The sequence below is a fragment of the Peromyscus californicus genome, unplaced genomic scaffold (genome assembly GCF_007827085.1).
Source record: "Peromyscus californicus insignis strain IS unplaced genomic scaffold, ASM782708v3 Scaffold_25__1_contigs__length_3188244, whole genome shotgun sequence".
Taxonomy (NCBI): domain Eukaryota; kingdom Metazoa; phylum Chordata; class Mammalia; order Rodentia; family Cricetidae; genus Peromyscus; species Peromyscus californicus.
Genome location: NW_026294536.1, coordinates 1,774,035 through 1,801,445, shown reverse-complemented (window position 1 = coordinate 1,801,445; position 27,411 = coordinate 1,774,035). Strand labels below are relative to the sequence as shown.

General features: G+C 41.0%; 1 protein-coding gene across 1 annotated transcript in view; it reads right to left on the bottom strand.

Moving 5' to 3' along the window:
* Positions 1–1,705: 1,705 nt before the first annotated feature.
* The window catches only part of Tprg1 (tumor protein p63 regulated 1), a 105,202-nt gene continuing 79,496 nt past the window's right edge, over positions 1,706–27,411 (bottom strand). Inside the window, exons 4-5 of the mRNA XM_052753862.1 lie at positions 11,251–11,404; positions 1,706–1,900 (exon numbers count right to left, since the gene is read on the bottom strand). Coding sequence (XP_052609822.1) covers positions 1,706–1,900; positions 11,251–11,404 — 349 coding nt within the window. The remainder of the gene's footprint in view (positions 1,901–11,250; positions 11,405–27,411) is intronic.

Below are 27,411 nucleotides of genomic sequence, written 5' to 3'. Positions count from 1 at the left end.
TCCTGGGGGAAGAGGTAGGTGTGACAGAGCAGGATGAAGGAAGGAACAAAATAGTAATGGAAGTAAACAAAACGGAATAAGGGCTATTTATTCAAGTTTTGTTTCTAAACGTGTGTACCAAATTGATAACTGCCTGGACCTGAGTCTTTGAATCTGAGGAAGAAAGCTTTCTAAGGGAGAGAGAGAGAGAGAGAGAGAGAGAGAGAGAGAGAGAGAGAGAGAGAGAGAGAGAGAGAGAGAGAGAGAGAGAGAGAAGGAAACGTCAGAGGAGCCAAAGAATAAAACAGCTAGAACTTTCAACCTTAGCATCAAGGTAAGTATCTCAACTTTGGGTCTCAGTAGTGGCAAAAGGCTGCCTGTAGTAATGTTTACAGTGATGGGCATTCAGAGTGGCTAAGCTAAAAAATGTAAGATTTAAAATTCTAAAAAGGAAGAAACTAAAAGAAATGAAATGCTGTCCTGGGTTGCTCAAAATTAGAGCCAAGTCAGGAGGACACCAGAAGAACTAAAAGGAAAAAGAAATGGATACGAAATGAATGAAAACAATGTTTTGTAGTGGTGCCCTCCAAACCCTCCAAAATCAGGAGTCTAATAAAGGAGAAAGCTGGTCCCAACCCCACTGTAACCACAGGGCTCGCTCTTCTTCTGTGTCCTATACTGACATTCCACAAAAGATTTCATTGGAAGAGGATATGTTGTTAAAAGATACTTGAAAAAACACTGCAAAATAGAATGAACTATTGGACAGTAGTGACCGACTGTGAAGTGTTATGATCACATTGTGCTTTAGGAACGGACAGCGAGGTGGATGACTAATTGAAAATGCCTTGAGTAGAGATCCTAATTAAGAGACCATGTTAAGAACTGAAGACTTGATCAGTGAAAGATGGAATTCAGAGGGAGACTGTGGGTGGTTTTTGATTTTTAGTTTATTTTTTTTTCTTTTCAATGCTAAGAATCAAATTCAAGACTTTGTACAAATTGAGCAAACTCTATGGGAATGAGCTTTGCCTCTAGTCTTAGGAGAATGTATTTTAAGCTTGGATACAATGTTATGCCACATACCCATGTATTACTATAATGGGATGTCTTTGGCTTAGAATTCAAACCATGAAACTGGTAGGTTTCAGAGATGGATTATAAAAAATACCACAGAGAAATCTGGATTTGGAAAATGCTTAAAGCAAGGGAGCATCAGAATGACTGATATAGGCATGACTGGAAGACATGAGGCAGAGCCTGAATCTTGGGGTAAATATCAGAGATAGGACTACAGACTAGAATGTGCTCATAAATGGCGGCTACAATAGCGGAGCCAGTGAGAGCTTAACAAGAATAAAACAGGGTTCATGGGATGAGAACTAAAATATTGAAAGTACCTGTGGATGTGCGGAATAGAAAAACAAAAGCTTAAATTTTAGCAAATTTAAATTTAAGTTGCATGATGGACTCTGTCCAGAGGTTTTAAATTAGGAGCTCATGAATTTCATGAGCTCAGAAGTATTTAGTCTGGTTTCACAGAAATTTTATTTCCCTCATATGAGACTTTAAATGTCTACCAGTCTAATCAAGCTTTTAGACTTCCTAAAACACTAATAAGTCAGTCCTTTCAATATTATTTTAAAGTAATGATTGTAATCCCAAAAAAGTAGCGAATTTAAACACATCAGTTATCTATGGATGATGTGCTTTGTAACAAAGAGGCTCAAAAGCCAATACTCCCCCGAGCAAGCGAATAGCCAAGTTTGTTCCGGTTTCCAATGAATGACATGAGCCCTGTGTAGGTCTCAATCAGGATAGGTTGGGTTAACACCATGAGTTCCTTTCCTCCTCCAGACCCAGCAGAATCCTTGCGAGCATTCTCGATAGCTGGAACAAGCTTCGAGGTGAACCCAGACAACTGAGGAACAAGGGGAGAATCATAAAGTTAGTGACTCCAGGGAGCTCCTGAACATCCCCTCCCAGGCAGTCCCCAGTGGGGTATACCACCCTCCTGGGGACAACAGCTCTTACTTCTTAAACATGAATGATGCCTCAGAAATGTTGGAATTGCTTTTGTTTAACTTTTAATATAGTACTCAGCCAAGAAAGAACACACATAGTAAAATTATCTGCCTTATTTGTTTTGCATTATTCATAACTTGTACAACATTAAGGAATCACCTTAATCAATATTTGCCCATAGTCTATTACGAATTACATTCTTCTTGGACACTGCTGAATGCTAACGGCCAAATAAGAACAATTGCTGCCCTCAAAAGACAATTGACTACGATGTAGGCTACAAAATCCACCTGCTGGAGTAATGCGAAGTTCATTATAACAGGCAGGAAGAGAGGCAGAAATACCTATGAAGAATGATGTCAAAAGGAGACCCGTGGGCAATCTCTAAAGATTAACAAGATTTCCACGGATAGAAATGACATTGAGCAAGTTACAAAGGGCCTAGGGTGGGTGTTATGTCTTCCAGCTCGGCCTCCTTCCTGCCACATGGAATTCCTCAGAGAATATCCATGCCTCTCACTACTACAAAGGCAGACAGAGAAAATATTCAATCCCATAATTTCAAACCATGTTCCTTAAGCACAACACTTGAGTGGCAACGTGGACCTTTTGTTCCTGGCGTCCTTGTTTATTTATTTTTTGAGAACTACATATATGAATATTGTATCTTCATCACTCTTGTCCTCCATAGCCCCCCAAACTCTTCTCATGCTTCCTCATCCCTCCCTAATTCATGACCTCTTCTTTGATTATTTTTGTTATATACACACATGCGCATGTACGTGTATATGTATATATATATATATATATATATATATATATATATATATATATAAAACACCTGTCTATCAAGTCCACTTAGCAGTGTGTGTGTGTGTGTGTGTGTGTGTGTGTGTGTGTGTGTGTGTGCGCGTGTATGTGTGTGTATACAAGGCTGACCATTTGGCATTAGACAACCCATGTGGGAGTTTGACCCTGGAAGAAACTGATCCTCCCTCTCTCTCTGCAGCCATTGATCACTTGTAGCTCTGCAAGTAGGGGCAGGACCTTTGAAATTCCCTCCCCCTCATCCATGTCAGCATGTCAACTGATATCATCATGCAGGTCTCATTAAGGAAGCCATATTTTGAAAATTCATGAATGCATATTTTCTATCATGTGACCCTAGCTAGAACCGGGCATCCTAGTCCACTGGCTCTTACAGACTTTCTACTCCTCTTCCTCAATGGTCCCTAACCCTAGGTGTGTGGGTTGTGTTGCACATGTGTGAACTAGAGTTGGGCATCCCAGGGACACTTATTGTCTCCATTTTAACCAGTTGTGAGTCTCTGTAAAAGTCTCCATCTGTTTCCCAAAGAAGCTTCTTCGATGAGAGATGAGAACTACATTATATGTGTAACTTATAATACAGGTACAAACCACTCTTTTGAAAAATAGGTGCTATTATTAATAATGTCGGTTTAATGGGTACCTTTGGGCTGGAGACAAGAGTTGTAAAAGAAAACGCAAGACAAGCAGGCAATCTGTTTCAATTCCTTCACTCAACCCAATGGGATATTTTTATTCCTTTCATTATACTTAGTTTAGAGTCAGATTTTACTTTAAAAAAAGATTTATTAATGAAAATCATTGAACTGCTCCCTAACTTGCACAGTCCATAATTTAATCCACAAAGTTTTGTAGTTTCCATATTTCTTTTCATTTTTCAAAACCAAGGCTCCATAATGCCTCCCTGCATAGCCAATTAAAAATATTCTTTTCTTCTGGGACTGGAGAGATATCTCAGCAGTTAGGAGCACGTGCTGCTCTTGCAGAGTACCTTGGTTGAGTTCCTAACACCCACAGGATGGCTCACAACCATCTGTAACTCCAGCTGCAGAGAATTTGACACTCTCTCCTGGCCTCCAACAGCACCATGGTATGCAGAGACATGTGGGCAAAACACTTACACACATAAAATAAAAATAAATGATTTATAATAATAATAATAATATAATAATAATAATAATAATAATAATAATAATAATCTTTTCTTCCGTTGCATTTCACTGGTATCTCCACTCAAATATATTAACAAGTTTTCAAAGCAGAATTGCAAGTGTGGCCTTTACATAGTAAGCTATCATAAGGCTATTACTATTTGGGAATCAAATAGAGTTTTACTATGAAGGAGAGTATCTTTCACAGTTTAAGTATACGGCATACTCTGTAACACCTATCTCTCAGATGCCTGTAGGATTTCTACTACACAAAAGTCTCTACTCATTCTAATGTTTGTTCCCATTCTATCAACCTCCAACCTTCCCCTCTAAACACACACACACACACACACACACACACACACACACACACACACACACACACACACCACTTTAAATCCACATATTCTTAGTCATTATCTAAGAACATTTCATATAGCTTTGTAATTTGTAGCTTTTGGTCATGTTTCCTTTGCTTAAAAGGTCTTATCTTGCCTCAGCTCTAGAATTTTGGAACAATCCAAAGTCCCTTCCTTTTAAGATGTAGGGTGGTACATGTCTGCATTCCAATACTCAGGAGACAAAGGACAGAAGGATGAAATGCTCAAGACCAACCTGGGCTATGTACCAACACCCTATCTCATTTAAAAAGACTCATTGAACTACGGAACACGCAGATTCACGATATATGTAGCATTAAGTACTGGGATTAGATAAATGTTAAGTTGTAAACAAGGTACTCACTAATGGTGTGCCCCCTGGGTAAATTATTAAGCCTTCCTGAGTTTCATATTGTCTTTCCTTAAAAACGAGTATACTGATAATATCAAATTCATAGGTAAAGCAAGTGAGAGAGAGAGAATGACTGTGTGTTCATATACAGCAGGAGTGGCCAGGGCATGCAATGAGATAAGGCTGGTATTCAGAATCATTGCAGAAACCATTAACAAGTTTGTTTCTTACAAACAATAAATATTAGCTCCTTTATCATTATTTTCATCATCATCATCATCATCACCATCATCATCAAGAAACCACCATCTCCAAAATGGTAAAACACAGTCTCAACATTTCCATTTGCCAAGACCACCTGGATTAACATAATGCCTTCTCAGAAGTTAGTGTCTGTCAAATGGGATTACTGAACACTTCTTCAGAACTCATTGTAAGTGTCATTTCTTGAGAATCCCCTGTGGTCTCAGAATGTAAGGGCTAGAAAGAAAATATTGACACTCTTTCATACTCAGCACACTTCATTTCATTGGTTACACTTCATTCCCAGTCATGTCTGGAACACTCTCAAAGGGGGTAAGCCATGCTTACAGGGACAAGCTGCTCCCTAAAGGAGTGGCAGACAAAAGGCCACGCACCCAAGCTGGCTCTTGAGCATTTCAAGCACCTGAACTCAATCTATGTGACAGGAACGCTGTGTCATCTGATATGAATGCCACCAGCCACATACTTTTGTCTAAAAGCTTTTATACACCCACCTCTGTCTCCCGCTTTTATTTCTGGCTCAAAAACACAGGGTCAAGTTTTAACAACTCCAGTTACATGGGGGCCGTGTGCTGGTGTGGGTGAAGCATGGTAGTGTTCACGGAGGAGGAGGTGCAGTATTCTTGACTTTAGAGCAATTATTTACCAGCTGAGTGCCTGGGCCCCCAGTTGCTTCAGGTGCTGTCTGCCAGCAGCTCCCGCCTAGAATCTCAGTTTTCTTTATTACAACCATCACTTGCTTCCTGTTTATACTGGGCAAAGAGACCAGGTTTCACGCTTGCAGGCCCACATTCCATAGCTGGGCAGATTTTCCTAGCCTTGGGGCCACAGGTTTCAACCCTTCTCTGTAGAGAGGAAGGCACCCTGGGATGAAGAACAAATCATCCAGTACTGAAGATGTGAAACCTCTTGGCAAGTTACAGTGCTGGTCAAAATGCATGTCATCCGTGCACATTTTCTCTGGAATTAACAATTGCTTTGTGCGGACCCTGTAACTGTGGGTAATTTAAAGTGTACAGAGAAAACAAAGAGAATGGGGCAGAAGTTTCTTTTCTACAGAAGAAGCTTCCACTCATTCTGACTTTCATCCTCATCCTAGTCACTTCAACTCTCCCTTCTGAAACACACACACACACACACACACACACACACAGCATCACACACACACACACACACACACACACACACACACACACAGCATCACACACACACACACACACACACACACACACACACACACAGCATCACACACACACACACACACACAGCATCACACACACAGCATCACACACACACACACACACACACACACACACACACACAGCATCACACACACACACACACACACAGCATCACACACACACACACACACACACACACACAGCATCACACACACACACACACACACACACACACACACACACACAGCATCACACACACATACACACACACACACAGCATCACACACACACACACACACACACACACACACACACAGCATCACATGTACACACACAAAAAGTCCCTTAGGTCTATACTTAGTTCCATGAATATTAGTGACTATTAAGGTGTGGAGGTATATTTATTATTGCATGGCCTTAGTTTCTCTACTTAATTCCTGTGTTTAAGTGTCTTGACTTTTAAAATGAAGATATTTATTCCTATCTTAGATGTTTTGTTAGTTAATTTACATGACAATATCACCCATCCTACGAGCAATAAAAGTAAAGTAAAATGATATGGTATGTGAGATTATTTTTGGGTTCTACCTTAAATGTGATATAATCTAGTATCTTACATTTTGCCAGTTGTGTGTTTCGAGTAGTACAGAGCATGGCACGTGTGCAGATTTGAAAAGATTTCAAGGTGGGCAGGTAAGGCGGACTTCCAGAAAGAAGCCATTTTCAGCCCTGTGTTTGCAAGATGTGGAAGTGACTTCCACTTCTGATGTCTACCAGGAGGCATCACGTTTTTTACATCACATGATAGTATGAACTTGAATTTGAACACCCGTGGGTATAACAATTCTCTCTCAAGTACCTTCCTAACTCAGCCTTGATTGTGAAAGTCCCTAGCCCCACCTTTTATCCAGGGTACTCTTGAGGAGAGAGGGATAAGAAATATTAGGTAGAAAGAGAGACCTAGCCAACAAGAGGAAAGACAGAAACACAGGATAGCTTCGGGAGGACCAGGGTCAATATCCAACAGCCCAGAACTTCATTCAAAAGGGTTTTTTATAACAATGCCAAGGGGAGGGGCAAAAGACTTCCCCCTTACTAGATACAGCCAAGTGTGGACCCTCCCAAACACCTGGTACCCAAGCCCGTGGTCCAATCATCCTCTTATGCAGTCCTGCTGGGTAAAGCAAGCTCAGATCTCACTAGGAAACCTCTGTGGGCTCCCACACCTGATACAATGTCACCTGATTTGAAATGTCTGTCTCCAGTTCAACTTTCTCTAAGGTAATTCAGATGCAAAGTTCTAACTACCTAACTATTCTATGGATGTTTCAAACATGTTATCTCATAAGCTAAACTAACCCCTCACATTCATGGTTATCGACATTCAAATTAGTGTATTTCACCATCTAAATACCTAGTAGCTACCTCAGCCTAACTTCTCTATCGTTTTCTGTATCATATTGGTCATGTGTTTTTATTAACTCCCTGCTGAGTAATTCAAAATTTCCTTACTCCCTACTACTATGACTCCAACTTGCTTTGGCTCTTGTACTTATTGTCTAGGTCATCATATATTCATACTGGGGATCAATGTAAGATTACACACCAGCTAAACTACTCTCTCCGTGGACATTATATACACCTTTACTGACCTCCATTCCTTTTCACTGGAATCAAACTTCCATTTTTAAATCTTCACATGTCTATTTGTTGTTTCTGTCAAACTCCTCTACCTTGCCCATGGCTCAAATATCATCTCACTTATGCTTGTATCCTTAGCAACAATTATACTTGTATTCTGTGAATGCCAGAAAATATGCAGTGAAAAAAGAGGTTCTAAGAGAAATACTCTGGCAAAGAATGAGTTTGAATATTTTTTTTAATAATAGGTTGTTTCATTAGCTTGTAAGCAATTTGGACATTTTGACTATGTGTAACTCAACTTCATAGTTTCTCTCCCCTGTGCTACAACATTTGCAAAATTGAGTTGAATTGCTTCCTGGCTTTGACTTAGTTATGCATTTCTCCCATTTTCCTCTGTCTCATTAGTAAGAGAAATTGAAAGAAAAATCTCAACCCTTTAAAAATCTCATTGCATGAAAATATTCACATAAGCTATACATATTCAAGATTCAGCAAAGAATCCCTGTTCAAATCTCCATTTCCATATTAGTATAGCAAAACCTTAATCAGACTCCATCCTGGAAAAAGCCCTAATGACATATAATGTTATAACATATAAACCAACAAGAAAAGAAGCCACAATTTGGAGACCTAGACCAAAGACTTACTCACATCCCAGATGGCGACCATTGCCTTTCGAAGAGAGTTTCATTTGGGATGATCTTTGAATAAGAATTGGCTTTAGCAAATGAAAGTTCCAGACTGGTGCCAAGAAGGAATAAGGAAGGAAGGAAGGAAGGAAGGAGACTAATAATTTAAGAAGAAACGATCGATCTTGCAGGGGTCTCGCAAACCATGATCTAAACTCATCCCTCCGGATTGTGCCCTATGCAATGTCCCCGTTAGTCATTCTTCACTCTTGTCCCTTGAAGAAACCTCCCACTCTGCTCTGTAAGAGATTCTGTCCATCTTCTATATACTCACACAGAGAAACAAGGTGGGGGGGGGGGGCTTAAAATCAGCACATTTAACAGAGCCATACAGTGATCTGATTGACTAAAAACCAACCAACTAATGTTCATAATACTTGCATAGGCATGTATATGCTTCACACACATACATACACACACACACACACACACACACACACACACACACACACACACTCACACACACACACTGAGAGCTCTAGTGCTAAATGCAGTGATCTAGTCTCCCAACTCCATTCATAAATACTTCGGCAAGGATTCAAACTCCCTCTAATATTTCACCTTTCACATTCCTTGAAAAAAATTGTTTTATTGCATCTGTGTGTAGCAGACTACAACAAAGTACTATCAAACTATCACATTTTTCTGTAGTGCACAGAACTAAGTCCTTAATCATTCATTGTGAACTTCTTCCAGCAAACGCCATTCAGAAATAAGTACCTCCTGCCTCAGGTACAAGGAACAAGAGATGGCTTGTCCCAGGGAGTGACATGTGCAATGACTAAGTTGGTTAAGTATTTGTATTGGCTAATAGTGAAGTTCAACTATTAATACAAAAATATATATCATTTTAATGATTAAAAACAGTTTTCCTTTAGAGAAAAAAATTCCCGTGAGAAAATTCATTATTACACATTTTAGTCTGGATTAACAGGTATCTTAATAAATGTCTTCCATTGCAACTAATAATAGCAATGAAAAATGGGAGTTTGGGGAGGGCATGGACTGAAGAGGACAGAGGATATGATGGAGGCATATGTGTTTTTACTCCTAAGGACTTTTGAACAGAAGGGGAGCTGGTACTACATCTGAAATTGGGCACCTGAGTTCCATACACACTCTCCCTCTGCCTCTCAATTCCCTCTGCAAATCTGCTCTTATAGCAGGGCTTGGTGGAAGTGTTTTGGTGCTGGTCTTGGTTTTCACTCTGGTTTTTTTGTTGTTGGCTTTAGGTGGTAAAGTGTCAGCCTAGGAGCTGCTGTTGATGGCTTGGTTGGGGGATTGTGAAATGGGTATCAGATAAAGTGTAGCAACATGATCCCTGAACTAATTCAGTGCCTGCAATACTTGGAGCCAGAGTCAAGCATGGAACCACGAATCTCTGGGGACACCTGCATGAATCCCAATAGGATCACCAACTTGTCCTAGGAGTAGAATGTATCCAAGCCAATTTATGTTCATTAGGGGGAATTAAGACCCCATCTAGCATCTAATCACAGACACATTGCCTCAAGGGCACTTACCAATTTACAATTATTTATTTACACCACACAAATTTACTTGCATAAATAGGTATGTGTATATTAATTCAAGAATTTTAATGTGCCATCAACAGGACTCCAGACATGTTTTAAATTTATACTAAATGAGTTATAATAGTTTAAAATAAAAGACAAATGTCAAGGTAAACACTAAAAAAGGACAGAAATGCAACAAATTCTCAATCTATGTGCACACACTCATGTATGTATTTGGTTTTGTGAAAATAGTTAGATTTTTCATCAAATCTTAATTCCAACTGGTTTACTTTCTAACTATGTAGAGTGTCCCTGAACTTGAGTATTTTATCTATATATAAATAGATTAACCCAATTTAAATTACAGGAAGTCATGTTTGTTGTTTGAGTTATAGCATTTGAAGTATTGAGCTTGAGTGCTTTCTTGGTTGGTGGCTGCTTTTAGGTCAACAGTGGTGTAATATTTTAAGATTTATTAACTATTAAAAGTCTACAAAGCGAGTTCCAGGAAAGGCGCAAAGCTACACAGAGAAACCCTGTCTTGAAAAACCAAAAAAAAAAAAAAAAAAAAAAAAAAAAGTTGTTTCCATTCATAAAGAGGTGTCCTCTTTAGGCTACCAGAAGCAATGAGAGAAGAGTGCAAGGGACTGACCCTGTCACCAAAGAGTTAAACGTCTGCTTGAGAAGATGAGAAATGGAGGCATAAAAAGAACCACTGTGGCTTTGTGATTTATGGAGTAGTTAAACATGCTTTCTCTCTGAGTGGCTAACAGTCCAGTGAGATTGGAGGGAAGGGCAGAATCCACCACACTCACTCTAGAGATGAGACCACCAAGACCATCCCATGGAAAGAGATGACTTCATTCAGTATGACCACAGAGCCAGTATGACAAACCATACTTCACACTATTCCATATTTCTTCCTAGAATAAGACAACTAAGATGAGCCTATACAGAGACCATCATATGCACTCTCTTGCAATAAATACAACTAGGCAAACCTAAGTACTGTAATTTGTTATAACATTCTATTAAAAGAACATAACAAGAGGGAAGGGCCACATTATGGTTACATGAATATATGACATCTATGAAATAGCTACACATGAGTGTCTAAAGAGGCATTACATTTTTATCAACTCACCTTCAGGTTGAGTCTTAACAGTTTTTAAGACAGAACTTGTTCTAGGAAGCACACAGCTTCGCCAAAACAGCTATAATGTGACAAGGTACCACCTACCTTGCAAATCTCGAGGAACTTCTCATTGGTGTATTTCATTGGGTGCTCAGTGAAGGTAGCATAGGGAACCTCAGTGGACCATGGGTTCCAGCGTGACAGTAGAGACTGCCCCTCAGTGCTCCCCCAGCAAATCCTAAGGCCTTCTCCTGGTCTCCTAAAGGGAGGGGGAGATTTTTATTAGATTGGGCATTTCTGTTAGATGTGTTGCAGGATATTTGATCACACTGTATGAAAGGTACCTTCTGATTCATTTAATGAAGAGCTAAATGGCCAATAGCTAAGGAGGAGAGACTAGGCAGGACTTCCAGGAAAGAGAAGAACTCAGGATGAATCTAGACACCAGCAAGATGCAGAGCAAGTCGGACATACAGAGTGGGAAAGAGGTAAAAGCCACGTGGCAGAATGTAGATGAATAGAAACAGGTTAATTTAAGTTATAAGAGCTAATTGGGAACAAGCCTAAGCTAAGGGCCAAACTACCATAATTAATAATAAGTTTCTGTGTTACTATTCGGGGGCTGGTGGCCTACAAGAAAGTTTGGCTACATAGATAAATCAACAAGAAAAATGTGACAAAGGACTGCAATGCTCCACTTAGCCTGTCTATTTCCACTGAGGTGAGTGCCTTACCTCAGATCAAACTGTGAAGGAATGTGGGAGGTGAAACAATGGGCCTGCTTTCAATCAGGGTAGGTGCAAGAAGTTGTTGAGAATCCACATGGAAATGTGACCCTGGTGTTCAGTCAACAGCCAGAGCTGGAAATAGAGGCGCTGGCCTCATGACAGAAGGCAGGAAGAATGGGAGACAGTCTCAAAGAGAGGGAAGAGGACATGAGGAGAAGCCATCATTTAGACAGCGGTAAACAGAAGAACTGACTGAGAGAGAACTTAAGATCTGCCAAATGAAGGACATCTATGATCCTTGAGACAGAGGAGGACCATTCAAAATGCTCAGCTTCCTAAGTCAGTGACCCCTCCGGTGTCCCCTTGTTCTCTGTTCCCTGCACAAAGGTCATCAGATGAAGCTGCAGCAGGGGACACACCAATGTTTATAGAGACTCTGCCCGCTTCCATCCCTACTCAGTCCTGGCTCCTAATGTGCAGAAGGAAGTCATTGTCTGACAGAACCCGGGCCTGGTCATCCATTAAATACAAATAGAAAGCAAGAGAAAGTTGAAAGGGAAGAGGAGGCAGGCAGTCATGGCAAAAGAGTGTAGCTACACTGAATAGAACCGGCGTGCATTTGGCGTCTTCTTCTCAATGTGTCTAGCTGAATTTAGGGTTTTTGGTTTCAACAGGGTCTGGATGCAGGAAGGTGCTGGGAGGTTAAGCCGAACTCAGGTTCCCCGCATTCAACAAGCTTTAGAACCAAATTGCCTGTAACTGTCAGCGGCTCTAAGAAGCATCCCACTCAGTTCATTTCTTCTAGAAATTCAATACCGGGATTTTGAGAATGAAAAACCAGAGCTTAATGGTGGTGACTTCACAAAGCTGTCACTTCCTGAATTAAGGAAGGGTTCCTTTGGGACTATTGTATGGTTTCTGAGTGTTTATCTATACAGGAATGAGTGTAAACAGTTTCACACATGCTCACACAGCCCTGCCTCTTGATGCCAAGCTCTGCGTCTTACAAAAGGAAAGAAAGGAAGGAACATGACCCAGTTCTCAGGTATTTGGTGATTGTATTTGAAAGCTGAAACTCAAGGTGTGTGTGTGTGTGTGTGTGTGTGTGTGTGTGTGTGTGTGTGTGTGTCTGTGTGTTTTGTTTGTTTTTTTGTTTTGTTTTGTTTTTTGAAACAGGGTTCCTCTATGTAGCCCTAGCTGTCCGGGAACTCACTCTGTAGACCAGGCTAGCCTGGAACTCACAGAGATCCACCCACCTCAGCCTCCTGAGTGCTGGGATTAAAGGCATGCACCACCACTGCCTGGCTTTGTTTTTATTTTTATTTTGTCCTTTGCCCAAAAAGTATACGAAAAAGAAAGACAAAGGAAGGAAGGAAGGAAGGAAGGAAGGAAGGAAGGAAGGAAGGAAGGAAGGAAGGAAGGGAAAAAATCTTATGCAAGCCTCTGAAATTCCCTTTCCAAACCCTACTTTCTCAGATGCTGTATTGATTCTGATCATACCCTTGTATTTTTTGGGTTTTTTTTTCCCTGCCCTGGCAATAAATCCCAACCTTTAGGGATACATGCTTGCTCATTTATGGAGCATTCTGGCTTGAGCCAATTAAAATAACTCGCACAATGGAATTCTTTACTACTTTGTATGTCAGCTTCTGCAGCAAATACAATTTTATTTATCAAAAAGGGATGAAAAATCTGTCAAGAAAGCTTGCCTTATAAGCACACTTGTTTTTTTTTTTTTTTCTTTAAGGGGCCCTCAAATGAAAGTCAAGCATAAAATTCAAGAAGGATATTATTGTTAAATATCTGATTATTTTGACCATGACGATGGCCTTTTCCAGAACATTAGGAGATGTTAGGAAGGTGGGAAGAAAATATAAAGCTAAGTATCCACTCCATAGGTGGCGTTTGAGGTGCGGCTTGCCGGGCCCTGTCGCATAGGACTGGGATGAAAGCTTGTGGCCCGCCTCTCGCTAAATGTTTGGGGGATAATTGTGGTGACTAAACATACCTTTATGACCAGAAATATTTCATGTTACAGTTACTCATAGAGAGAATAAAAAAGTTAATAAAGTAGAGAACAAAATGCAAAGAACAAGTTGTCAATAGTCCTAGGTCAGTCAGGATTTTGACTCAATACAGTAGGGTTAGGGACAGATCACATTTCCCTTTCTGAATCTCATTGTGAATTGGAATCTGATTGATTTCTCCTACTGAAACTTCAGAATATGTTTGTACACACAATAAAAATTGTATGGCCTCCACATCCATTCCTTAGTCATTGAGGGTTTAGATATTGTGACATTTAGTTATGTCAGTACTGGGAGTGATATAAAAACTGTCATCATGTCACACATATCAGGTAGCTCACAACCAGCTATAACTACAGCTTCACATGATCTGATACCCTCTTCCAGCACCCCATCGCCATGACACGCATACATGTACATACATGCACACAGATATACCCCTATATAAATAAAAGAAATCTTGCTTAAAAAGAATAGATGAAAAAACGTTTTGTATGCTATATATATGGCATTATGCATATGCAAGGCTTGATACGTTTTATATTTTTTTATTTTATTTGATCTAGACAATAGTGTGTTTTGAGCTAAGTTGGTAGATGTAATTGTAGGAAACAGAACAGACTTAATCAGGTCATCAAGTCAAGAACTGCTAGTGAACTAGAGCAAACAGAAAGGGAGCACTCTTCAACCCACAGGAAGTCTCAGGAGGTTCTGTGCTTGTCGAAGCCACTGACCCCTTTCTTCCACCCGACTGTGCCCAAGAGTACTCCCTATGTGCTCTGCCTGCTTTTCAAGCTGGAGTTAGTGTCTATGATTCAGGAACCTAAGTTCTCCGGACAGACCTTCCCATGGATAGCTTAAACTGGCTTTCAATTCTGCTTTCTTTAGGTGAAATGAACACAGCCCCTTAACTGTTCTAACGGGTTAAGAGAACCTCTGCAATCAGCCCAGAAGCTGTCACCTAATCGGTGCTACATTCTGTCTCCAGAGCCACCACTTAATTAGAACAGTCTCTGTTGGTGCAACTGTAGGTAAAGAGGGAGACCCAGACCCCATGTTCCAGGAGCAAATCAGATGGTCTCTGAGCCAGCGTGGCCATCATTTGATCTTTCTAGACCACACATAGACGTAGAAACCCAACAGAGGTGAAAGACTCTCACCGCGACTTCTTTTATTTCTGTTTTCTACCCTCTGGATCTGGCCTTTTCATGGCATTTTCATTGTTCTAGAAGTAAGAAAGGTGATGTGGTCTTTGCTCCCTGAAAACCTCAAAGTACTACAGAAACAGGCCAAAATAGAGCAACAGCCCATGAAAGAGCAACTCTCTCCAGGAGAGAACTTGGTGAAATGTTTGTGATGATCAATTTTAGAATCCTAGACTTCTAAAGTTAGAAGGAACTTTCTGGGATAGTTTGCACATCAGTCTCTCTGTGTCTCTCTCTCTCTGTGTCTCTCTGTCTCTGTCTCTGTCTCTCTCTCTCACACACACACATTCACATACACCCACTCACATAATACATTCCCATACACACACACACACACACACACACACACACACACACACACACACACGTACCCTAAGAACTAGAATTTTCAAAGGCCTCAGTTCTTTTTAGACCCATGTTAATTATCTGCTCTACTCAGTGACTCAGAGTTCTAAAATACAGTTATTGGCAGGGAAGGAAGCCTCGGCAATTACAATTTTCAGTCACCACAACCAGCCAGGTTACCTTCTACAGTAACAAAGCAAAGGCGTGCTGAAGAAGTAAGCTTAAAATGAAGGATTTACTCATACAGGGGCCAGAGCACCATGTGCCTGAAGAAGTATGTTTTAAGGACAAAAAGTAACTCCAAGTTGAACGGAGAGAAGCATCTCTTCAATCAGGACGGAGTCTTTTCAGGAAGACCTCCTCTGCCTCTTCCTGAACTGGGCTAGGCCCTGCCAGTGCCTTCTCTGGCTGAAACTTTGTTCATTCCATGACTTTTTTTCCTTCCTTGGGGGAGAAGCCATGCATCGTTTTGCACAGGACAGCACAGCCAGCTTCCCTGCCTCCTGCTCCTCCAGCTTGGCCTCCCAAGATTCTCTCTGATGAGGCAGGAGCCAAAGACTGCTCCCAAGAATGAGAAATAGCAGCTTCCATTATTACCTCGTCAGCTGCCCCTCCTTTCCACCCATCTCAAATCTCAAAGCTGCACCACAGAATTAAAAACATAGCTGGAGGCACTGAGTGGAGATTTATGAGGAAGCACAGATATTAACTCTTACTCTAAACGCAGGGCGTGTGCTTGTAAGGAACTGGTGAGCAAACACAGGGTGGGGGTGGGGGGTGGGGGGAAGCAGAGCTGTTCAGAACAGCACAGCCTTAGTTTCTTCCTGTCTCCTTTCGCCTTCATTGTTGAAAGGCAGATCTTCTAGACCCATGAAACGTTAGTCCCTTTCTTATTTAATCTGGACAAAAGCAGGGGCCGAGTTGGCATCGTGGTGGGTATTCAAGTCTCCCTTGTTCATTGAATGACCTCAGATGAAATATTTTCCATGACAGGAACCCAAAAGACGCTGGCACCAAGTCAGACAATGAGATTTGCAGAATGTGTTTACATTCTCTCAGTGTCCCTAGGCTGTTCCAAGCCCATGGGCAGGTGCTGTCTTTATCTACTCTCTTTACTCACCTGGCTCCCTCCCAGAAGTCTCCAGGGCCTTGGGCTCTGTGAGATTAACCATTTATTGGCATGGGTAACCAAGAAATCCTGTAGGTGATGTTTACTGGAGGGAAAGGCTAAGTGATGATGTCCGAAGGACTGCAGTGTCAAAAGCAACCTCAGAGGTGTTACGGTTCCACAGTACAAGAACTCCGGCAGCCTGACCAACACCATCTTTTTTTTTTTTTTTTTTTTTGGTTTTTCAAGACAGGGTTTCTCTGTGTTGTTTTGGTGCCTGTCCTGGATCTCACTCTGTAGACCAGGCTGGCCTTGAACTCACAAAGATCCGCCTGACTCTGCCTCATGAGTGCTGGGATTAAAGGCTTGCGCCACCACTGCCCGGCCCGACAGCCATCTTACTTGATGTCTCGAACCCTTAACTTCTCTCCAGGTGTCCATCCATAAAACCAGGCAGGTGATGTTAGACTGTCTCTCAGGATTTTGTTTTTGTTTTCTTTTTCCCTTCTAAAACAGGACCAGTGCTCAAAGTCCAAATTTTGTATTACACTCACTAAACAAAAGCCAAGCAAATGAACAAAAGGAAAAGGCTGTTTAATGACTGTAAAAAGTCCTCAGGCAATTGCTCAGGACCATCTGAAGACGGTTTTTAACTGCAGGCGTAAAGACCTCAAGGTATTCAATGAAAAGCAGAAATCAAAGAAAGTGAGAGTGAATAGTTACACAAGGATGACCAAGGTGGCTGTAGCTCTCACAGACTGACGTCCTTATAAAGGTTGTCCATCTGCTTTGGAAGAGTTGTGTCTTACCAGTCAAGTCCAGCGGGACAAAGAGTAAGACCCAGACCAAGACTTTATTCTAAGTTATTATGATGCACAATGTTAAAATGTGCACATGAACGAGGCTACCAAATTACTCCATTATGGGAATGCTACATTTTCGGATAATAAGCTCTCTAGACTAGCAATCTGTAAAACGTGGGTTCCATCTCACAGTAACTTTCTTTGTGGCTTGGACCTGGGTGCATTTCTCAGTCACTAGTTCTCTTCTTAGACAATAATGGTAGCTCTAGATTAGATCATCTCCAGAGGAATTCTAATAGACAACACTTTTGACTCACCAAGGTAAAGGGTTGCCTACTTTACCATTTTGTTTAAACGACACAGAAGTACTGCTTCATTTTCTTCCTTCAGAGCTTATGTGGGTAGAATATTTAGAAGGAAGTTGTTCTAAAAATTGTCCACTTATTTTCTTAGATGATCCTAAAAATAATTAATTCTTCAATCACTTCATAAAAGTTGTTCCAATCCCCATGTTTTGGCCAAGAAAGGATTTTCTGTTCATCATTTATGTCCTATTACTGAAGGGGTTAAGCGGCGGCGGAAGAGAGCGCTGGATGCTGCGGTGGCGGAAGAATCACGAGCCATAGCTACATTTTTAGAGCTTTATTAGGAGGAAGGAGAGAGAGGGGAGAGAGAGAGAGAGAGACAGAGAGACAGAGACAGAGACAGAGAGACAGAGACAGAGACAGAGAGAGAGAGAGAAACCACGCAGAGGAGAAGTACAGAGGACATACGAAAAAAGGGCCCGTGGGAGGGCACGCACGCTTTTCAGGCTGGGACGTGATGGCTGATGACGTAATAAGCACATAATCCTTACAATTACCCTGGGTTTTTTAATGCTGCTCAAACAGAGGGGACTCTGTAAGGCTCCCTGATTATACCGAGAGCCATCACAGGACCAGCATGTGCTCTAGCACTTCCCTCTACGAAAGCAGCTGCCAATCACTGAGAGTGAGATGATTGGTCCAGAGTCTAAACAATGCCTAACTGCTAAGTTCATTGGTTATGTGTCAGCCATCTCTCCTTAAAGCTATTTCTTCCTGTTATCAACATGTTACCGACTGGAGTTTCTCTTCTTCTAGTTTGAATTTTTTTTTTTTAAACTGGTAACAGGGAACCTAGCTACGATTACTATTGGAGCTACAGGTAACTGATTAAATAACGATATTCCTCTTTGGGGACCGTTTTCTCTAATGGACATACATGTTTCAAGGGGAGAAGTTGACTTTCTCTGGCGCCTTTGAAGTTGAGAGCTAGTCCAGTGACGGTGATGCTAAAAAACAAGACCTGTAATTCTTTTTGACCCGAGCACGTCAATGGCCATTTGGAGTCTGTTCCTGTCATGCCGACATTAGAGTGATGAATGGGATTAGACGTAGCTCAGAGGGCAAAGTACTTCACACTGAAGGAATGGAGACCCGAGTTTGGATTCCTCAGTGCTCACCCAAAAAGTTGAGTGTGGCCACATGAATTTGTAATCCTAGAACCATAGAGACAGAGACAGGAGGACCCCTGGAGCTTGTTGGCCATCTAGTCTTCCCAAGTCAGTGAATTCTAGGTTCACTGAAGACTCTATCTCAAAAACTAAGGTAAAAAACGATAAAGGAAGATAGTTGACACCAATCTCTGGCTTTCACATGCTTGAGCACACACATGCACCTATCCATGAACACATCCACATGCATATACCACAGACAGAAAGACAAAGACACACACATGCACACACACACACACACACACACACACACACACATACACACACACGTTCACACACACACATGCCCATGTACACATTCACATGCATACATCACGGACAGACAAAGAGACACACATGCATATACACATACATGTTCACACACACACACATGTCCATGTACACACACACATGGTCATGAACACATAAATGCACACATACACAACTTTCTACTGTTGAAACTGACATGAAATTCTGTCATTCTTAGAGTCATTCCCTGGCAAACACTAGCATTGTCATTTTCTGGACAACAACCTGATATTCTGTAATGCCCTTCAAGTGCTTTAGAGTGCTACTCCCATAATATTTAACTATTACTTCAAGTAGAAATATTTATACTCATCTCTGCTAACCTATCTTCATAAGAACAAGGGAGATATCTCTGGATAATATAGTAATGTAAATTCGGAGAAAGGAGCAAGCTCTTAAAATGCAATGCTCAAAGAAGGTTTACTGCCTCAACTTTATACTCAATCCTAGGAAAGAATTTGGAAAGCTGTGTAGCTTCCAGGAAATTCATAGTAGGCTTTATCCAACAGGTGACCTCTTAGCTGGTAGTTGATGACTTAGAATATGTGAGAAAGCGGTTTTAAAAGTATAACATGAAGTTAATTGAAGATAAAGGAACCTGTGAAAGCTATATAAGAAAAAAATACATCATGAGCTACAATTTGCACCTTTATGTGATAATATTTATTTCTAGTTGGGACACTTTTGAGCAAACAGTTGGAGGGAGACAGGCCAGAACACTAGAAATCTATAGAAGTTGTATTGGAAATTTATGGGGCTTGAGCAAGACAGCGAATCATCTAACGTAGCCTAATTCTAACATGGAAGCCTCCATGGGGAGTGGTTTAATTAACTGAGGAGACTTGTCTCTGGCTGCCAAACTCAAAACTGTAGAATGAAGAGGCATTGTGTTCACAGAGGTGAGTGAGGAACACTGCCAAGCCAGATGTCCCCCTTGGTTCTTAGCCATGAGTGGAGGTGAGTGGTGCCCTCCGTCAGCCTCCTGCTGCATGTCATTGAGATGCAATGACATGCAATGACATGCAATGACATGAGATAAAGGTGAGGGAGACAGAGCACAACATCAAAGTTTGCATGGTAGTGGTGGCGATGGAGAAAACAAGGAACAAAAGATTGACCATTAAATGATACACAACAAGCAGGCTTTCCATCGTTTAAATAAAGACAGTGATAACTTCACTCTAAGACAGACTGTGAAGGCAGAAGTTGTCCCACCAGCGACTCCCAAACACCCAGCAGTGCTTCCCAAATTACCACACAGAGGGTTATATTAATTATAAATGCTCGGCCAGTAGTTCAGGCTTATTACTAATTAGCTCTTACACTTAAATTAACCCATAATTCGTATCTATGTTTAGCCACATAGTTGGTACCTTTTCTTAGCATAGCATTCTCTTCTTGCTTCCTCTATGTTTGGCTGGCAACCCTCAACTCTGCTCTCCTTCCATCATTCTCAGTTTGGCTTTGCCGCCTAACTTTCTGCCCAGCCATCAGCCAATCACCATTTTATTGAACCAATTTGAGTGACAAATCTTTACAGTGTACAAGAGGATTATTCCACAGAAATATCATATGAGTTGAAACACGAAGTTTTGAGCTACATTTTCTGAAGAACAGGCATTCAATATTTCCTAGTTATACTGTGCTGTAGAAAACACATCACACTTTTTACATGCATGATCCCACCATTCCTTGTGAAATTGCTATTACTTTAAAGACAGATCATATGAAACATTTGAGACACACAGCTATTGGAATTAATGCCCAGATATTTCTATGACTAAAGTGGCATTCACTTCATCTTTTAGTCCACAGATTTGAGTGGAGTCTGCACATTGCAAATACTAGCTAACAAGAAGACACAGGAGAGGTTACCCATTCCCAGCAATGTTCATAGTGCAGGGCTGGAGGTGGACTATATCTCAAGTGGTGGAAAAGCAAGCTCACATGCAGGGATCCATAGCCAGTGTGGTTAATTCTAGTTCTTCTACTTACAAACTGGAAAGCAAGCTTGCCTGGCCATAGGAGCTTCTTGCCAGTCTACTGGCATTGAACATGAGTGAGAAGCATAGAAAATGGTTTTAAAAAATACTAGAAAGTGCTGGGTGGTGGTGGCACATGGTTTTAATCCCAGCACTTGGGAGACAGAGGCAGGTGGATCTTTGTGAGTTTGAGGCCAGCCTGGTCTACAGAGTGAGTTCCAGGATAACCAAGGCTACACAGAGAAACCTTATTTCAAAACAACAACAATAAAAAAAAAAAAAAAACCCAAAAAAAGAATTAAAGGTCAAGGTTAAATACAAGAAAGTTAGCATCTTGCTACAACTAGGGCATTATTTTTCTTCATTTACAAAGTCTTGCTGCAAAGGGTCTACAGTGCTTTAGAGTGGATATAATAACCTGCATGTTTAAAAACTAAATGTCATCATACGGCAAAGACACACTGCCAGGCAAGGGGTCACACGTCTACATTCATCATCTCTACATCTCATTGGAAGCTCACAATGTAGGTCTCCAGCCTCTAGTCTACACAGGATGAAGCAAAGGTCCAAAGCCTTTGCAGCAGCAAGTGCCGGAACTGACACCTGAATCACATTCCACAGCTCCGAACAATCCCATGGTCTCCCACTGACAAACAAGACAATGAGGAATGTAAGGTGTCCATCCACCATAAGCAGATGAAGTCGGTAGGTTGAGAGTGCACAATCTTATTGGTAGCTACTCTTCCCCTGAACCCACATTAACCTCTGCCTTTTATAAAAAAAAAAATACTAGCTTTTAAAATTTTTATTTATTTATTTAATGTACATTGGGCTTTGCCTGAATGTATGCCTGTATGATGGTGTCAGATTCCCTGGAACTGGAGTTAAAGGCAGTTGTGAACTGCCGCGTGGGTGCTGGGAATTGAACCTGGGTCCCTTGGAAGAACAGCCAGTGCTCTTAATGTCTGAGCCATCTCTTTTGCCCCCTTGCTTTCTTTTTTAAGTACTAAAAGTTAACATTCTTGATTCAATGAGGGAATTATTTTTTTTCATTCAATACTTCTTATTCCATAGGGTCTGTATTGTTTTAGTGTGGAAATAACAACCTACATGTTTAAGAGGTAAGTATCATCATGACGCAAAGACTAACTGCCAACTCAGCTTAATCCAGACAACTCAAAAACAGGCTCAGGGCCATCCAGTTGCCCGGGAGATTCAGAAATACCTTCTTAGCCTAAAGTTCAAGGCATTTTGAGTGCAGTTCTGCCATACATCCCCAATATTCAAAACCACAGCTCCTGGGAGCTGCAGCCAAAGGCTTCAGCTTGCTGAGGCTGTCTTACAAACTGGAAATTGAAATGATAATTTCAATAACATTTCACTAACATACTGCCCAACTGTCTTATGTGACCAAATGAACTCTGATGCTCATTCTTCCGACTAGAGGGGTCCACTTACTGTCCTTTATAGTTTTCATTTCCCTGTCATCCTGAATTGCATAGATGTTTTCTGATTGTCTAAGGAGAATGAGAGAATGTTAGTTTTGAGGTTTACAAAAAGTGGGAGTTCTAGAGAAATACCCAAGTAGGGGGTGCTGGATCCCCTGTGTGCACATTGATAGCATTCAGAGAGGATTTGAAAGTAGTTTGCTATGGTCTGTCACATGCCACATCTACACTGGATGTTTCTACGCCCAGAGGTTGCCAGATAGAGAGCAGAGGGATAGCTCTATGCCAGGCTACAAGGAAAATGCCATACAGTGAGGGAAACATCTTGTGACAATTCCATTTATTATGAATTAGGACATTAGGTAAATCACATGAGCCCCAGACTTGGGTTAGTTTTCATCTTCCATCTGAAAATGAACTTACATTGGAGCAACCTTTATATGTCAGCCTCAACATGTATATAATATCTAGGTTAAATGGGGGAAGCTTCTGAGGAAAAAAAAAGTTTTTTCAAATCTAATATTTCCATTTCCCTTCCAGAGGGACTGAAAGTAGAGGGTGTGGAACCCACACAGGGGCAGTCAGAGGAACAGAGCCCACAGCCTTCTGGCCTCAGGCTCTATGCCCTTTCGAGGGCCTGGAAGAGTGCAGGCTTCAGTGCTCAGCCCACAAATCAGAAGCCCAGTTTGTCTGTGTACTTCCCTTTTGATGATAACAGCCCAAAACCAAGTTTACGCTTCCTACTTGGAGGAAAGAGAATGGAATATGTTTTAAGAGATTACATATGATATACATATTTTCTTCTTTAAATTTGTTTGTGGTATTCTGTATAAATTGTGTAAAAAAAAAGCACATCTCTAACTTCTTTTTTAAAAAAGATTTGTTTTATTGTTATGAGTATGAGCACTTCACCTGCATGTGAATATGTATATCATGTCTATGCCTGGTGCCCAAGGAGGTCAGAAGAGGGTATCAGATCCCCTGGGACTGGAATTCTGGGTGGTTGTGAGTACTACCATGTGAGTACTGAGAACCAAATTCAACCCTCTGCAAGAACAGCAAGAGTACTCTTAAGCACTGAACCATGTCTCCACCCTATTATCTCTAAGTTCTAACACAGTTAGAGTGTATAGTCTACACCGAACATTTTCCTTTTGGTTATGGTCAACAAGAATCATTCTAGTCATCCTGCAAAAATGTGGTTAATAGTCTGTTTCCTCCCTATCAAACTGGTTGCATTCTACCAAATGCAGATGAAATTCAGTCAGCAAACATCCCATGCTTCTCATGAGGTACTCTGATGTCATGAAAGAAAGTCTATAGTTCAGAGAATACAGATTACAATCCTACATTAAACATTTCTACAATATATATTACTATATTGGAGAAGCCATTATGAACTCGCAGTCCATTTTCACATCTCTCTGTTTAGCTGACCTGCCCACAGACCTGTATGTAGAGTGCCGGCCACCTCTTATTTTAAGTTCCCCTTTAGCCGAACTAAAAAGTAACCATGAAGGAAATGAGAACTCCATGTATTTCTGCTAGGATTTTTGCTCCAAGCCTACCAATTGAGAAATTGATAGGGTAGAGAGAAAGAAGAAAGTGAGTTTTAAAATACTAAGCTATGTACAAAAAACAAACAAACAAACAAAAACAAGACATTCTAGACATTTCCTGAACTAGAAACAATTCACCTACATTCCATAGTGTACATTTGTTTGGGGGAAACTGAGCTAAAGATTGCTGGGGTTTTGATTTATCATTGTGCTACAGTAGTAGTGCCTTGTGCACTTGAATTTGAGGCTTTATTATTTCTCTTGACCACAGAGCTTTGCATTTCTCCTCAGGTAAAAGCAACAGAGTAGAGGCAGAGATGGATCCTCCTGAGTATTTTTTCAGATCCAAGTGTCTGTTCCTCACTGTAGCAGTTTTCTGCCTTCATGGAGTAGGTGGAATTATCAGCTAATGTTTCTATGCACCATCACAGGGTCTTTCCCCAAAGGAACACCTCTTAGTGGCCCCTCAGGCCTAAGTATACATCCTGAGACAGCACAATATTCTCTTGGATGGAAAGAATATCAAAGAGCTCACACAGGCCTGGAGAACAGTTGCAGGACCATTGGGGCAGGGGATGTGGGATTCTGAGGCAGGCAAAGCATAGTTTAGAGCAGTAGCTCTCAACCTTTCCTAATGCTGCGACCCTTCAATACAATTCCTAATGTTGTGGTGACCCAAAACCATAAACTTATTTCATTGCTACTTCCTAACTGTAATTTTGCAACTGTTATGAATTGTAATGTAAATATCTGATATGCAAGATATCTGATATTTGACCCTCACTGGTCTGGAGCAATGCTTGACTAATTTTAACATGCATTGAAATCATCCAAGACCTGTTGAACTGTAGATTCTGATTCAGTGGATTTATTGTGGGGCCTGAAGTTCCTAGATCTAGACATCTAAGTTTCAGGCATTCTGTTGCCCCTGGACCTAAGAACAAATAGCTGGATGGAGCAACCTAGGACTGGGGCTGGCCAATCCCCTTTTCCCCAAGAGCTCCTTGTGTGGATGGGCACAGTAAGGGCAAAGCAGGGCAGCACAAAATGTGGCCCAGGGCATGGATCTTCATTGAGCAGCAAAAGTCACCACGGGTTTTACCTGATTACAAGTCAAGAATCTGTGCAGAAGAAGGTTCTAGCAATGATTGTCAGTCTACAATCTCAATAACACCCCACCATAGAGAAATTATTGGACTTAATCTCTCCTCACGTTCATTTTTTCATTAAGAAAACAAGATAGTTCTGTGTTTGAAAATCACTTCAAGGATAAAGTGAAATAATTATTCATGATAGATTCTCTCTGCATTACTCTGTGTGTGTGTGTGTGTGTGTGTGTGTGTGTGTGTGTGTGTGTAACTTATTTATCTTGGAAAACTCCAGTCACAACAAACACCTCATTATTTCAACCCCTCGTCAGTCAAGAAGGAAAAACTCCCTGGCCAGCCAGGTTCTTCTTGTCTGTATGTGTTTTACTTCTCCAATGTCCTTATTAAGATATATGATCAAGAAAGGAAAACAATACCCTGACAGTGAGCCCATCACTGGGGACCATGCCATGGCAACCTCCCCCTTCTTTCTGTAGGCAGAATGCCTACCACTTAGCCAACAACAGCAGTCATTGTGTTGGTGACTTACCACACTGAGGCTCACCTGGAGTTCACCCTCAAATAACAGTCTCTTACTTCTGTGTTTCCTACTCCCAGATGGGATTTCTTACAGCAAAGGTAAGCGTGGCAGCACCAGGGGGGGGGGGGGTTCTGAGTGTCTGTCACACCTGCTGCTGCTGCTGCTAAGTACATTGCGAAAAGTTGATTTTTCTAATTGACTTTGGGAGGCATTAGGCATGGAAAATGTACCTCATAGTTTAATTCCACATTTGGCAGCGGATCTTTCATAAGGAAGCTTTTGATCAGAAACTGTAAGGCAAAACAAACAACCCATCCTGATGACTTATTCAGGCTAAGTGCTCAAGGCAAAAGCAAAAGCACAGAATGTGCACTGTCTTGGGAAGGCAGGCCCTCGGTTACCATCACGAAGTGTACCAGCAGCATCTTAGAAATGTGCCTGAAATGAGAGGTGGGAGCTCAAGCCTGGTTCACAAGCACATACCTTGGCCAAAGCTTAAAAAACAGCTTACACGTTCTGAGACCAGCTAATGCTATCATTGAAAATGAAAACAAATAAGCCATCTTTTCACAACATCGTTAAGAAGTGGCAGAACAATTCAACATCAAGCAAATTAATCTATCTGCGTTGTAAGTGTCATCCAAGTGTGGGTAAGAGCCAAGAAGTTGGCGCTTGAGCATGGCTGTTCATTAATTCTGCATCATGCCTAAGGCAGACGCGTACCCTTGAGAGGGCTTGATCATTTACATTTCAAGTCCTCAAAACATACTTTGGGTACAAATGAAGTCTTCTCACCACATCTCACATATTTTTACTGAAAGCAGAGACTAGCAATGAGTTTAGGGTAGCAAAGCAGGTTCTTCATAAAAATGTATTGGTTAAAGACACCACGAGTTTTTGTTTTTTTTTTTTTTTTAAACTGAAGAGCACCAAGGAGTTTAGGTCAAGTAAGTGCTGAATAAAATAATAAACAAAACACGTTTTCATTTACAGCCACAATGACAAAACCATGTAAAAGATGAGTAATGGACAACCAACATTCTCATTGGTTAATATATGTGATAATTTAGTTTATCACAATAATCTAGCCAATAATGTATTATTGGCTAATATACTGTGGCTCACCAACACTATTATTCAACAAAGTATACTGAATGGAACTATGTACAAAATACTAGTCTAGGCAGCATTCACCATGGGTAACCAAGGAAATTCTCTTCTGTTCAGGTTGCTCAGCACCTCTTAGGAAAGACCATTCTAAGAAAGACAAGGGAAAAGCCACGGGAGGAGAAACTAACACTGTAGACGATGAGATTATACCGTAGACTTGACGAACAGTCCATCCTGGAAGAATTTGCAATTAATTTGAATGTTAACGGATAGGAAAGGGCCATTCAAAGGTTATGAGACTGCTTCTATGGGTAGGAGGACAAAGTAACACATACATATATATGGCCTAGTATTGAGACTTCCTAAAGAAAATGAACTTTCTCTTTAAACTTGAAATATTTAATAACCAGCAGCTTCTAACACAACCCCACCCCACCCCCAAGAAGTTGGAGTATATAAAATGAAGCGATAGAGAAAAGTAAGCATTCATGTTCTGCATG